Source organism: Symsagittifera roscoffensis, chromosome 1, assembly GCF_963678635.1.
Source record: "Symsagittifera roscoffensis chromosome 1, txSymRosc1.1, whole genome shotgun sequence".
NCBI lineage: Eukaryota > Metazoa > Xenacoelomorpha > Acoela > Convolutidae > Symsagittifera > Symsagittifera roscoffensis.
The window spans coordinates 22,872,168-22,887,455 of NC_087062.1; the positions used below are offsets into that span (position 1 = coordinate 22,872,168).

Sequence of the window (15,288 nt, forward strand, 5' to 3'; positions counted from 1 at the left end):
AGGAAGATATATTTAATAATAAGGATAGCAGGTTGCTGTGCAAGCAGCACAGAATGTTCCGACTGTATTCTTCAAAGCAAAAAGCAATTTTTTTTCAATTTGGTGTCGTTTTTTGTGCCTGGTGAGATAAAAGGATCTGAAAGAAAGCCTAACACTTTGGCATATTCGACACTCTTAGTAAAATAGTTCAGATGATCTACAGTTTTGGTCGAAAAAGGACTAGAAAATAAACAAACGAAAAAAGACTAGAAATAAAGTAAAAACAATTCAAAGTTTTTTTCTCAAAATGGTAGAAAAATTTCGAAAACTAATTTTACTGAAGTAAAATTAAATTTTCAGTGCTGGAATAAAAGTTCACGGCTTATTCTTCTTCTCTAAAAGGCCTAGTATAAGTCTGTTCGCTCGCTATATTCTCTCGACATTAGACTAAAAATCAAAAATTTCTAATCGGTTTTTCTCGTCACTGGGACAAATTTTTGAAAAATATTCAATGTTCGAATCACAACAGAAAGGGCTTTAAAATTACTCAGTCTGATGATAATTTGAGGTACCTGATTTTGTACCTGAAAACAAAATACGTGCCCATTACAAATGGTCGGAACAATTACTGCATCGTATGCATTCTAATATGAGTTAGTTTTAATAATAATATTATCCTTGTAATAAGTTAGAGTATTTGAGTCGCGTACTAGACTTTTTGCCGTAAATGATTTTGTTCACATGACTCATTTCATCTTCTGGAATCCTTCGTATTGTGAAATGCTCAATTTTTTGAAAATTTTATAAAACTTCTAAACGTCATGTTTTAATCTGATGGGGTTTTTATTGGCTTACTTTCTAGATCGTATGTTTTATTCCAATTAAAGCAGTTTTTTCTACTGTAGTAATTTGTAAATTTACCAAGTCTGATTTTTGGGGTTTTTTTCGTTTCTTTTTGAAATGTTCAAACGGCTTCAGTTTATTGTATCGGCTCAGTCAACTTATTTTGCATAATTTCGAGGGCAAATATGTTCGCCGCAAGCGATAGTGTTCTAGCTTGGATGGATGGGTCTTAAAACCAACTTTAAGGCAATATTTAATAATTAAGTGTCATTGAACATAGCGAAAATGATTTTTTTTTCGTCGTAATGATTCTTAAAAGATTTTTTTTTGGATTCACCCGGTTTGACTTCTGATTTGTTTTCAAACTCGTTTCATATATTTTGTTACAAAGAAGGCAAACTCCTTTATCGAACAGCAACAGTGAAAATCTTACGAAAAACGTGAACGAATTTCGATTGTTGATTTTAAGAGTTTTTAGTGGAATTAAAAAATGACCATAAGATCCAGTTTTCTCAAACTGCGTTTGTTTTGTCAAAAAATTTTCAAACAAATTCAGCTTGAAATTAGAAAATTTTACAGGGCATAATTTTTTGAACATATAGACGGTTCTATGGCAATACTAAAAGAGAGAAAATGGTCCCTTATTTTCTCAGCGTTGAGAGTTTTGAAAATTTCTCTTTGTATAGATTATTAAAATAATTAGAAACATTCTCTCTGAGCTTCGAAACAGAGTTTCAATACTTTCCTTTTTGTTCCGACTTTCGATACGAAAGTAACGGAATATTTGTGCTCGGGTGGGTTTTTTTTCTTCAGACAAATTTCGACTTTTTAACTAGCCATTTCTGACAGAATTTTTTAGATATTTTTCGAAAGGTGTTGTCCTGAACTCAAATTTGAAAACATATTTTACCCGTGATTATTTTTCGTAAAGTTATGGGGGTTTAAACGCTGCCATTTTGGCTAATTTGGGACAATTAACGCGCGATATATTTCGCGCTAATAACGCGTAAGCGGAGAGTCAATCCGTCTTAGAAATCGTTCCAAATTGGTTGAAAGAAGCTTATTTGCCATAATTGATTTGCTAAGAGGAGCAAAATCTATCCTTTTGTACTTTATATGGCGTGTGGGGGGATGATTTTCATAAAAAATTTCAAATTTTAGAATTTTTTTTCTTCATTTTGTTACATTTCATTTAATTTTATTACTGCTCCATAAGCCTTAAAAGGCAGTCGGTCGGAACATTGAGGGCTTCGCCTTGATACGAGCAGTCTTGTTCACCAGTCTTGTTTCCACTCTTACCTCCGCATTGCAACTGTTCAAAGTTGATAATACTTACGCATGATAGCATGGCTAAATGCGTGATTTGTTAATAGGTCTGAAGAATATCTATGTTCAGAGTAGTTAATCTGTTCACCATGCAAAGTTTCTTTTTTTTCTGGCAACGTTAAACTAGTTTTTCCAAACTTAAATGAAAGTGGGGCTAAAATGGAACAAATCTGCTCGTATCAGGGCAAAGCCCTGAATGTTTCGACGGCCTTTTGAGGTTTATGGAGCATTAATAATCAAAAAAAATAAATATATTAAAATGAAAAAAAAAATTCTCAAATTTGAAATTTTGTGTATGAAAAACATCCCCCCACGCGCCATATAAAGTACAAAAGGATAGATTTCGCTCCTTGTAACAAATCAATTATGGCAAATAAGCTTTTTTCAACCAATTAAGAACGATTTCTAAGACTAAATCTCAACCAATTAAGAACGAATTTCCAAGACTAAATCTCAACCAATTAAGAACGATTTCTAAGGATTAAATCTCCGCTTCCGCTTAATAGCGCGAAATATATTAAACCCCCATAACTTAACGATTAATGGTCACAGGTGAAATATCTTTTCAAATTTAAGCTCAGGACAATAATAGCTTTCGAATGATATAAAAAAAATTTGTCAAAAAAGACTAGTTAATAAGTCGAAATTTGTCTGAAGAAAAAAACCCACCCCGAGCACAAATATTCCGTTACTTTCGTATCGAAAGTCGGAATAAAAAGCTGTATTTTTACTAAGTTGTGTCACAATTCATCTTTCCACTTCATGTACGTCTCGCTTCAGCGTTGTTACTGCTTCCGATGTCTTTGACTCGGAGAGCAGCTTAAAAGTGCATTTATTTTAAAGAATCTGAGTAATATTTGCAACTGGACATAGCAAAGCAGCGGGTACTCAGCAACGGGCTAAATTTATCAAATCAGTAATTTTTGTGTTGCAGCATCTTAGCTGTTTAAAGATGCAATAAAGCATATTGAAGAGAGGTGGGAGAAGTGGGTCCTCCTCGGGTACTAGGGATTCACAATTGACTTCAGTTAAAGTCATTTTTGAGTGAGTGAGTAACATTTGTTTAGATTCCGAGAGGAGTTTGAGAAAGCAGTGCAAGGTATAACTGCACGGCTCACCCGTCAGACGGAGAAGCAGAAATTGTGGGTGGTGGGAGAACAGTCAGTATCTCAAGCATTCCTTCCCAAAATGGTAACATTTGTTCTCTTGTTGGTAATGATTGTTGTTTTGTTTAAAATTTCGTAGTTTTTGTTTTTCAGATCCTTGAAAATGGGTTTAAAATTTGTTCACGCTGTGTTTCAGTTTTATTAACGATTTTTATGAAACACTCTAAATGTAACATCAAAATGGAATCAGTGTATATTATCTCAACGCCCTTTCAGTCAGGAATCGATAGACTTGTCCAACCGGTTTAAAGTTTTCGCTTTTTGTCTAGTTTCGAAAAAGCAAAATAATACGAAACTCTTTTATTTCAGACGTGAAACACTTTCTTTTTTCTGGGAAAACAAATTTCGATGCTTCATTTGGCGCTTCCACAAATTCAAAAATAAGCTGCAAAAAATTAGTTTTATTTAGATTTTTTTGTTTGCTCTGCTATCCAATTTTGAATAAAACTGTAGTCGATTATGCCTGTTTTACTGGTGTTGCAAGCTCTCTTCTAGCTTATCTCATCCGACCGCGCACAATAAATACACTTAATTTTGGGTATTAAAAGTCCTGAACGTAGTAAATACTTTTAGATAAGTCTTAATGACTTTTGTTTGTTTTTTTTTTCGAGGAAAAGTCTTAAAATTTGTTCACGCTTGGCTTTAATTTGGTTTGTCGCGGTTTGATTTATAGGTTGAGTGCTAAATCATATTAAAAAGTTTTTTTTTCAGTCAGAAATCGATAGATTTTTACAAATTCCAAAAGGTTTTCTCACTTACTAGAAAATATGGTTTGAAAATTTTATTTTTGCAGTTTTGAGCGAGTAAAGGAAGTTATTATTTTTTATTCGTTATGCTGTAGATTGTTAAGAGTCATGAACATAGTGAATACTTTTATTAAGAGTAATGAACGCAGTGGTGACTCTTATATAGGTCTTGTTTATTTTTTTGTTTTTGTTTTTTTTTGTTAGGAAAAGTTTCTAATAACTACAGATGTGCACTTAGATATATATGCACTTTTTGAGTTCAATTGAATTTCATCTGTAGGAAGTGACGTAAATAGCACTCTCCAAATACGAACTTGGAAATCGCGCAAAAAACGTGAACTATTTCTAGTTTCGAAAGTGGAATTTGATCTTTAGATTTCCAGCGGAAAAAAACATTACCTTTTGATCCAGTTTTCTCTAGTTGGGTTCATGTTATCAATAAAGCACCAATCACAAATTGTTCTAGAAATTCAAAGAGCTTAAAAGGCATCTATTTTTTTCTTTGAAATTCGAAAGTTAAGTTTTTTTAAGAAGATCAGTTTTTTTAATGGTTACTTGCGTTCGTTACGTTTTTTCATTCTTCGATTGGCTATGTTTTAGGTCTTGGTGTTTTTTCACTTTTTTTTCAGGAAAAATGTAGTTCAGACTCTTATATAGGTCGTGATGTCTTTTTTTGTTTTCATGAAAAGTCTTCAAGTTGTTAAGGCTAAAATATACTTTTCGCAGTTGACTTTTGATTTTTTTAGGTTCAGTTCATTTCCTTTATTAAAAGGGTGGTAAACTCCACTATCGAACAGCGAAAGTTAAAAGGTCGCGAAAAATGTGATCGAATTCCAGTTTCGAAATTGGATCTTAATTTCTGGGTTTGCCAGCGAAATTGAAACTATCTATTGATCCAGTTTTCTCCTATGGGTTAATTTTATCAAAAATGTCGATCAAAAATAGTTTTAGCAGTTCAGAGAGCTTTAGGGCCATATATTTTTGTGAAATTTTTTCAAAAAACAAGTCTGTTTTTCCTGTTTCCTTGCGTTCATGACTTTTTCCAATTGTCTGCTGGCTTCGTTTTAGTTTTTAGCTGTGGAAAACAAGTTTTGAAACCTAGCTTTACCCTTTGCTGCCCTAAAAATTGCTATAAATTGAATAGCTTTTAAGATAGAGTTGTTTTCAAAACATTGAAAAACTTTTCAAAGAAAATTAGGTTTCGCTCTTGTCATTCAATTTTTATAAACAAATTGTTTATTAAGTTTTTTAATCAAGTTTCACAAAAATTTGAGTGAATCTGCTCAAATTGCCAGCAAAAAAGCCAATCACGCTCAAACTACGCACGCTCAATTTTTTTCTCAAAAATGAGAGAAAAAATTAAGTTTCTAGAAAATAAGAGAAAAAATTTTAAGGAATTTTCTGTGCAATTTGCCCAGCAACCAACAATTCTCGTTCAAAGTTGGATTTACTTTCACTAGTTTTTAGAACTAATTTATAAAAGAATTAAATTGGTCTTCGAAGTTGGATTGTAAATAGCTTTAAGCGAATTTGCACTCTCGGCTTTTTGCATTATTTGATTTCTGATCTTTATTCAGGACCACCTCGTCTGTTTCTACCCGGGTCTTCTGGCCCTAGCGAGTATACACGGGTTCGAACCACGTCATCACTACATGAGTCTGGCAGCTAACATCACGGAGACATGCTACGAAATGTACAGAGCACAACCCACTGGACTAGCTCCAGAGATTAGTCATTTCCATATGAGCGAACAAGCAAAATCACCCAATGCAGCTGGTGTAAAAAGTGGAGGGGCGGTGTCCGGGGGAGATTTGTATGTGAAGACTCTTGACAGGCATTACCTGCTTAGACCTGAAACAGTGGAGTCGCTGTTCTACTTGTACAGAATTACAGGTTAGTCTGTTTTTAGTTTTTATATGAACGAGTCGAAGTGTAAACGAGCTCCCGTATAAACCGGCCGAAAATAGGTAACGGCTGCATAAAGTTATCTGGCAGTTACGAAAGTCTTGCAAATTTCATTCAGTTACATAATCGTTATGTAACCGTTACGAAAGTCTTGCAAATTTCGGCTGGCTCAAATACTCTGCACATTGTCGGCTGTTTATTCACACTCGTTTTTATCTCGTTGGCTAGCCTTTAACTTTTTTGGTTAATTTCTTCTATGTTCTAAAAAAATGACTCTCATTAGTATTTTTAACGCTAACAATAGAACCATTGAGTTTTGTGATGTTTCGGAAATTTCTGTAGTTTTCAAGATGTCTGATTTTTGATTTTTTTTTGTTTTGAAGTAGTTTGATTAAATTGCGCTCTCCAATAAAAAAAAATGCACTTGGCGTGAAAAATGTGATTAAAATTACAAGTTGAGTATATTTGCAAAACAATTAATAATTGTTTCAAGATCAACTTGTTCATTGGCTTTTCGAACTGTCTGGTGGCTATTTTTGTTTTGTGCGTCATTTAAACTTAAATTAATTCACATAGTTTTACCTCGGCTGATGTTTTATCTTAGTTCATTCTGAGGTTGGTTTGCTCTTTGACTAATTGCGGTATGCATGCAGTATCCAAATAACTAGTTCTGAAGTACATGTTTTCTGCAATCTCCACTGCATTCTTTTAAGAGTTATCTTCATGACCTTCGAGGCATTCGGGTGTGTCCTTTTTCTGGAACCGCCTTTCTCAATTTTGAACTTGACACGAACAAGGTGGCATGACAGTCTACTACCAGTTTTAGTATCAGTGATGTTCTTTTTTTTGCAGTTTATGCGCTCTCTCTATTTATTTATTGAAGATCCTTTTCCGCCATGCATATTAATTTATTGCTGGGCGAACTTTGATCTAATAAAAGAGAAAGTGAACAAACTTGCACTCTGTGAGATGTTATCTTGAAGTGTTTACATTGAAGATAAACCTAGCCCAAGTCTAAGTGCGAGTCTTCTTGGTTCAAAGACAACTGCATCACTTTGCTCTATCTTATTTGGCTTCAAGCAGCCTGTAACCAAGACCAACCGAGTGGTGCTAGGCACCAAAAGTGACCATCTTCAACACCCTCACTTTTTCTTTTTTTTTCGCGAAAGACCGAATATCTCATCACCTGTCATAGCAGACAAATAAATCTGAATCTAATTAGTATTTTGTAACTAAGCATCTTCAAACAGGAACTTATTTAAATTCTACTTTATCGGAGATTTCTTATTTTTTGTCTCAAAGATACCATAAAAATCGAAAATATTGTTCACGCCTCCGGTAATAAATCGTGTCTGAGTATCGCCGCTTTCGCTATACTCTGTCAAATAGATCTCTGAAGCGTCAACTCGCTCGATCAAGCCTAAGGCTAAACAAGGTCGTCTTGTCTCAGTATTTGACCAACCCAAATCAAGAATCGCTTACAGAATATCGGTCTGTGACGAATAGAAGACCTCGAAAGCGAGACAGCTTGGCAACAAAACAAAGAGTGTGGAAAGACTTAAATCAGTAGACCAAACAACAAAATGTCAGCAATTGCATTGAGACTTCAAACAAGCCCGCTAGCTGTCCAAAAAATGCTGGACGTTAAGAAGATGATAGCTGTCTGTGTTCTTTTCGGACTCCTTGTTCAACCGATAAGTAGCGCCAGAATACCCAGGGATTCTGCAACCAATTCGCCATCGCCACTGTACCGAGAAACCAGCCAGAAAAAACTTCAAGTGACGGATGGTGTGTTCTTTGAACTCTTCTGCGAACGCCCCCACGAATGCTTCGAGGTGAGTGCAACTTTCTTTCCAAAAATAACTATATTAAAGACTGGTACACGTCCAATAATCTAAAGTGCAGCATAGGCTAACAGCAGTAGTGTGATGATAACTTTTTTAAAGCAAAGTACAGCAATTTTAAGAATAAGTTCTCTCGTTTTTTGTGGATTTATCTGATTTATCTTTCAACCAACTCTATATTTACACTTGTGATCAGCTTAGTATGTTATTAAGAACCTTCTTTTTTTCTAACCTAAGTTGCAAATAAAAGTGTTCATTAAAAGTGTTCACTTATTGGGAAATTTCACAGCATTTAAAATTGCATAGCATCTGTTCTCTGCTTTATTTGTGACTGACTAGTTAATGCTTAATATTAAGCTTCCGTGGCTTAGTGGTTAGTGTGCGAGACTCTTAATCTCTAGGTCGCAGTTTGGAATCTCAGAGGTAGAGGAATTTTGCTAAATCGAGGCTTATTTCTAATTTTTATTATTGAACTTTAAAGAGATGCTTTTTGTCATGTTCTCGTACGTTTTCGCGAAGCGAAGCTTCGCCTCTGTGTTATAAATAATTACAAGATATGATACTAGCGATCTCCATAGTATATCAGTATGAACTTTTTTTAAAATCTAATTCTCGCAAATAAAAGAGTTGATTGAAAGTGGAAAGTGTTCACTTATTTGGTGGCTGTTTGCTGTAATCACGATCTTGCATTGGAAATGTCATAGCATCTCTTCTCTGCTTTTTTTGCGGCTTTTGCTTGATGTTTTAAGCGTGAGTGGTTGGTACGTGAGACTCATAATCTGTAGGTCGCAGATCTAATTCAAGACCTAGCCAAATTTTTACTAATACGAGGTTATTTCTTTTTCGTATCGCACTTTATAGAGCCTCTTTTTGCCGTGCTCTTGTTAGTGTTTGCGAAGCGAAACTTCGCCTCTGTGTAAAGAATTAGTGTGTTATATAACGGATACACTCGTTTTTTAACCTCACTCGAAAATAAAAGCGCGATTTTATTGGCCTTTTTGCTGCATAGTAGGCAATTTTTTTAGCACCTATCTGTTTGCGTTGGTGGCTAGTGTATTGGCGACTACTGTATTGTATAGCGAAGATAGCTCAAATGCGAGGTAGTTAGACTTTTAATCTTTTAATGGTGGGTGTGTGTATTCCCTCATATAGTCACGCTTGCGATTAGCAAGGGTTATCAAACTGGAATATTGACTTTTTTTTTCAGGTTAACAATAAGTTTAACAGAATCATTTTAATCATTTTACGTTTGGTTGACAGGAAATCAGAAGTCAGACGTTAATTAGCGCATGTGGCAAAGAGCTAACGCACCTTACTATAATGGCAAATGTCAATGGTTGAAAGCCGGCCTCAGCACCAAATCTACCTGAATTTTGGGCATTTTTTACTCAAAATAAAACGTGTTCCGGTTTTGGGCAACTAATAGTTCCTAGAAATTATGCCTATTTTTCTTGCTAAATTTTTATTTGTTTTAATGCTGATCATTTGAAGTTTTTGGAAATTGGTTTCTTTATACATTCAAGTAGAGTTCTCTGTCTTTGGTGTAGTCGTAAGACCTATGCTTGAGGCTACAAATCTCAGAAGTTCGATTAAAGTCGGGGCCTGTTTTTTGTGGAAACTGAAAATTTTCGGTCATTTTAGACTTTCGTGTCTGATAATTTTTGTCGGCTTGGGTACCGAAGAAATGTTCACTTTCTTTGTTAGCTTTTTGGAAGCTCTTTGTAAAGTTTCTAATGGTGCAGGTAACTTTGTTCCAGGAATTTTTGTCCTTTTTTGCAATTTTTATAACTTTGTGACAAAAAAATTAGTGTCTTTTTATTTGCCGGTAATCATGGTCATTTATTTTTGTATCGCAAGTGCTGTGAATAGCTCCGATTCGCCTCTGGGTAAAATTTTTCTCTGTGTACTGAAGACCCTTTTATAGGACGTGATCTTTTTTCAGGCCAACTTTGATCTCTTATGGTTTAATTTCTGTTTAATTTCTTTTCAAATTCAGCCCACTTGCGTGGTTCATAGGAAGATAAGCTCAAATCGACCCGCCAAAGTGTAAAAAAAATATCGAAAAAGGTAATGACTTCTAGTTTAAAAAATGGACTTAAGTTCACTTAATTTTCAGCGAAACAAAAAATTTACCTATTAATCCAGTTTTCCCTAAATGGGATTACTTTAAATTAGCCTATCGTGTTATATATTTTTCGAAAATTGAATTTTTGATATCTGCTTTTTGGTTTTCTTACGTTAATTGACACTTGTTAAACAGTATGTTGGCTATGTTTTCATTTGCAGAGAGCCACTATTTGCGTTTTTTGCTGATGTTTGCCTTGTGCAGCTCCTTGTGTGTAGAATTCGGTTTTTGGTTTAGTTTCATAGATCTAATTCGGTTTTTCCACATTTTGCTGATACTCAAGTAGTAATGAGCGAAATTAGTTATGACTTATCAAAGTCTTGTTTTTCTTGGTTTTTAAGAATTTTTTTTACTCGTGTAATCGGAAACTAGACTTTTCCCGTGCATTTCACAATTTTAACTAATCTGTATAAAGTAACCTTGGCTTATTATGAAGCTTTTGTTTCTTCATTTAGCTGCCTAGATAGTGTAGAAGTAAAACGCCAGCTTGAAATTCCGAAGGTCAGGGGTTCAATGCTGTTTGTTGTGTTTTTCATCTCAAACCAAATATCCAGCCCACGAATATTTTTTCGGCTTATTGGTTTTCTGTGAAGTTTGCTTTTCTATTTTCTCCTATTATCAGTTGTCTTCGATAAACAGAGCACGAACAGACGAGTTCGGAATGGGCTAAAAGATCATGAAATTGTCCGATATTCAGATGCGATCCTCCGGTCGGTAGCAGGGCAGGTCAAAAATTAATTGGACAACTGAAAATTAAATTGCAATTAATTGGAATGTTAAAAATCAATTATCAATTAATTGAAACAATCCAAAATTAAATTGCAATTAATTGTACAATCAATTGCAAGCCCGAAGCATTACGCTTGGTTAACAATGTTTGACACGAGTTCACTCTCTCAGTATTTTTCGTTGATTTTCCGAAATAATTGCGTTTCCAGGTTTCGCGTCAGCGATGTTTGCCGAAGATCAGAATAAGCTTATTCTGCAGTCCTGAAAGTCATAAAATTGCTGTCTGATGAAATAAAAATTTTCATTTTAAGAGAAATGTGCGGGTATTTCTAAGAAAAGCGTTTGATAAAATTAATTGCAATTAATTGGTGGAGCGCAATCAAATAATCTTAATTGGTCAGGAATGAAAATCAATTAATTGCACAGAAAAATCTCGATTATTGCAATGGCAATTAATTTTTGACCTGACCTGGTCGGTAGCAATTATCTTTGAAGCGATTGCGTTTTTTCGGCGCGCGCTCCCCCATCAAGTTAAGTTATTTTTGGGCTCTTTCCTAGTTTCCCACCTACCCCCCTCGTGAAATTTCAAAACATAGCTGTTCAAAAATTGTTCACAGGTAGGGTTGTGCAGTTATTAGTAAGTAAAACTCGTTTACTAGTAAGTTACTGGTAAGTTACCACTTTTTTACTATTAAGTTACTTTTACTTACTAGAAAGTTTCAAAAACTCAGGGTCCGCTTGAAAACTACAAAGTTTGAAGACCCTGAGATTTTACACAAACTCAAAATCCGCGAAATAATCATTATGATCAGTATTATCAAGTAAAGCAGCGTTGCAGTATATGAAAACAAGTTTATCTGCTCTTTCGACTGATAATTGAGCCTCATTTCTTTCCAAAAATTCATTTTGGTTCAACTTACTAGTAATAAGCCTTATTTTACTGACTAGTAAGTTACTAGTACATTGACTAGTAACTTACTTACTAGTAAGTAAATCGGCACAACCCCCTATTCACAGGGCATTTTGCATGTACGAAATGTGAAAATTTTTTCACCTGTTCACGCTGACGCGTTTTAATGCATTTTATAACATGAAAAGTCATTTTAAATAAGTTTTCATATATTAAATTTCCGAAAAAATCAAAGGAGGAACTGGAAAAGAGCCATTTTTGGGTACTACTATGATAGAGTGGTCCGTTGAAAATAACCAGGTTCCTTGAGAATTTTTCTTGATCTAAACAATATGCTAATTACAATTTTAGGCTCTTTTCCAGTTCCCCCCTTTCAAATTCAATACTGAAAAGTTTATTTAACATTGTCATAATGCAATGAAATTTGGCGTGGTGAACAAATCGACAATTCTGAACAGATTTGTTCTTCATACTTTACAGCGTAACATCACGCATTTAGCCGTAATAACACGTAAAACAAACATAAAACTCGGTATTTTGAAAAGGGGGGGGGGGACTGGAAAAGAGCCAAAAATTGTAATTAGCATATTGTTTAGATCAAGAAAAATTCTCAAGGGACCTGTTTAGTTTCAACGGACCACTCTATCATAGTAGTACCCAAAAATGGCTCTTTTCCAGTTCCTCCTTTGATTTTTTCGGAAATTTAATATATGAAAACTCATTTAAAATTTTGAAAAAATAGCCAAGGGAACACTCTTCGAGGGACCACTCTAAGCATAGTAGTACCTAGTTGTGCGCCGAAGGACCCTATAGAAGAAGTTGGCTCTTTTTCCTTCCCAACCCCCCCCCCCCCCCCCCCCACCTCACTCAAACATTATTTTTATGGTCTAACGAGTGGTTTTAGAAGGTTAATTATGAAGACCAAATATGATTGTCATGGCCTAATTAGTTTGCATGTCAATTTTCATGACAATCGAACAATGTGAACAGTAACTTCAAATGTTAAAATTTGCAGGTGGGGGGAAAAGGAAAAAGAGCCAAGAAGTTTCGAGGGTTTTGTTAGCCAGATATATAACTGAATTTATCAAATTATATTACCAGTACAAAAAATTTCGACCACAGAGGGATTCGAACCCCCAATCTTCTGATTCGAAGTCAGACGCCTTATCCGTTAGGCTATGCGGCCTTACAATATGGTGAATATTCGCTGTATTTGGTCTATTGAATATGTTCAATGTTTTAGACATGCACAACAAATATACAGGGTGGCGTAATGCATATTGACGAAGATTGCGAACAGTTTTGGCAGGAAGAATGGGGCGGGTCTGGATTTGTACACTACTGTACCTGCCACTCTGAAAACGAATTGGAGCACAATTCAACCGAAGATTCGAATGAATACCCATAATGATGATGATCATGAACATCCCTTCCCGAGATGAAGAGAAAAATTCAACTTGGAACACGATTAATAATTGAAAGAAATTAGACGAAGGCAACTTTCCTTGCAAACAATAATAATGACGAAGTATTCGTATTCAAGAGCTATATTTGTGTCAAACCGCATGCCTTTTCTTTCACTCACTTAATTTATGCGGCCTCATTTTCAACATCAAACTCAGCAAGCAATTGAAAAAATAAAAAACAAGGAAAACGAAGATATATTCTTAAATTATTGTGATGTTTTACACAAGATAATGTTTTGTCAAAAATTCGACTTGATGATGTGTTTTTGCCAATTAAGCCGAGTACGGCAATCAATAAATATCAATTCAGTGGTACAAATATGATAGTTGGGTCCCTCAAAAAAAAGCAAGTATGACCAAGGCGTCCTAGGCGGGTCTTTTCTGTTATACGGCTCAAAATGGATCGTTACAATATTTGGAAAAACAGGGTCTTATGCACGGAACGGCCCAAAATCAGTATTTCTACATCTTTCTTGAATTCTAAATAATATGGTTGAATCTGATTGGCTAATCAGACACTCAAATTCAAACAACATGATACGGCATTTCAATTAAAACTCCCAGCATATAAAATTATTGGCCGAAATGAACAAAATTATAAAACTTAAATTCTGCTGAAGTCATTTTACGAAGTTTTCTCGATCCGAGCAAAGTTACCCAGGTTACTTGAAAAAAATTAAACGAAGTTTAACATTTTGGTAATTTCGGCTAATATTTTTATCTACTGCAAGTTTTGATTGAATTGCCTGAACATGTTGCTGGAACTTGAATATTAGCCAGACTGCATAAAACTCATGATATAAAAACTTTGATGCTGGTTCGTTTTGTATTTTCCGCGTAAGACCCGAAAAACAGACCATTATGCTCAAATCTGATTGGTTGAAATTAATTCTAGCGAAAATAATCTAAATTTTCATTAAAAACAGCTCAATTAACAGTTTTGGGCCGTATAACGGAAAAGACCCACAAAAACCACCGCGGAACAAGATAACATCCTTCCTACCCCCATTCTCCCCTCAAGCCGTTTGAATTGATTATCGAGCTCTCCCAAAGCACTAAAAAGACCTTGTTTTTAGCCAAATTTTCTACGCCGCAGCCAAAACTACGAAAAAACAGGCCAGAAAAAAAAACGTTTTCAGGCAATTTTGGAAAATTTTGACCGAAAAATTGCCTTTTTTTGGCGCGCGCTTCTTCCTCACAACTACTAAATATTGGAAGCTTTAGAAAATATTTAGGGTCGGTCAGCAATAAATGGATGTCTCAAAATAGTACAAAGCGTCAGCAGGGGATCGAATCCCTGAGGGAGGGGTTGTCCGCCCCTCCCCCAAATCTAAAATCTTTCATAAAAATTCTGGCTGTGCTGTTATGATTATATAAGTCAGCGCTCGTTCATTTTTGTTAGTTCGAAGTCGTCGTTCAAATCGATGTTTGTCGTAATCTTTGTCATTTGTCCGTTATGTTTTTAAAATGATAAAATGAATATTGCGGCGATGGTGAACAGAAGACTGTCCCGAGATGACAAACGATAGATTTCGAAAATTGGTGGCACTGTTAAAGGATGCTGTGCTGTTGTTGGAATCTGATACGAGATACTTCACCGAATGTTGAGATAATTGCAATTCTTGAAAGGATGGGGCTGTTAACCAGTCTGATTTCACGTCGTCTGGTTGCACTCCTCTGGTGCCATTATTAGTAGGGTGCAAATATGAAGGCTATCAGGTGTTCTTAAATGCCGCTTCTTATTTGCTGTTTAGTATTTGCCGTTTTTTCTAAGTTAGTGATGGTTTCATCGGCACTAAGAGGTCCAGTGGTTTTTCTAGTTCTTTGCGTGTTAGGTGGTGTTAACGAGTCTCAAGATTTACCTAACGTTCAAGTCTCTTAAAGTTCTGCATTGAACAGAATGACAACTGGTGCTAGTATTCCCAAAGGATCGAGAATCTGCGGCCTCTGCAAAATTGCCTAAGGATCAAGGCGTTTGGAATTAAGGCATTTAATGTAGATAAAAATGCTTCTTTTTGTAAATCGTGTCAATTAGTGTCAATTAATGTAGATAAAAATGCTTCTTTTTGTAAATCGGGCCTTTTTTGAGGTAGAAACCATCTAAGGGTTTCTTTCCCGAAAAAAAACACTAATTGCCTGTTTTACAGCAAGAAACACATTTAACTACTTCAATCGACACTCAAATGACTTAATTCCAAACGGCTTGGTTCTTGAGCAGTTTTGCAGAGGCGGCTTTTTCTCGATCCCAT

At 35.2% G+C, this 15,288-nt stretch overlaps 2 protein-coding genes, 1 long non-coding RNA gene and 1 other non-coding gene across 4 annotated transcripts in view; 2 read left to right on the forward strand and 2 right to left on the reverse strand.

The window, feature by feature from the left end:
* Positions 1-15,288, forward strand: part of LOC134841514 (endoplasmic reticulum mannosyl-oligosaccharide 1,2-alpha-mannosidase-like) — a 399,351-nt gene that overhangs the window by 382,107 nt on the left and 1,956 nt on the right. The window contains exons 9-10 of the mRNA XM_063857546.1: positions 3,216-3,339; positions 5,638-5,953. Coding sequence (XP_063713616.1) covers positions 3,216-3,339; positions 5,638-5,953 — 440 coding nt within the window. The remainder of the gene's footprint in view (positions 1-3,215; positions 3,340-5,637; positions 5,954-15,288) is intronic.
* Positions 1-15,288, reverse strand: part of LOC134841497 (ubiquitin carboxyl-terminal hydrolase 7-like) — a 289,862-nt gene that overhangs the window by 260,527 nt on the left and 14,047 nt on the right. The gene's annotated exons all lie outside the window — the stretch shown is intronic.
* On the forward strand, positions 6,473-13,363 carry LOC134841523 (uncharacterized). The gene is made up of 2 exons (XR_010162471.1): positions 6,473-7,800; positions 12,817-13,363. It is a non-coding gene; the product is annotated as an uncharacterized LOC134841523 (long non-coding RNA).
* On the reverse strand, positions 12,687-12,759 carry Trnar-ucg (transfer RNA arginine (anticodon UCG)). The gene has a single exon. It is a non-coding gene; the product is annotated as a tRNA-Arg (tRNA).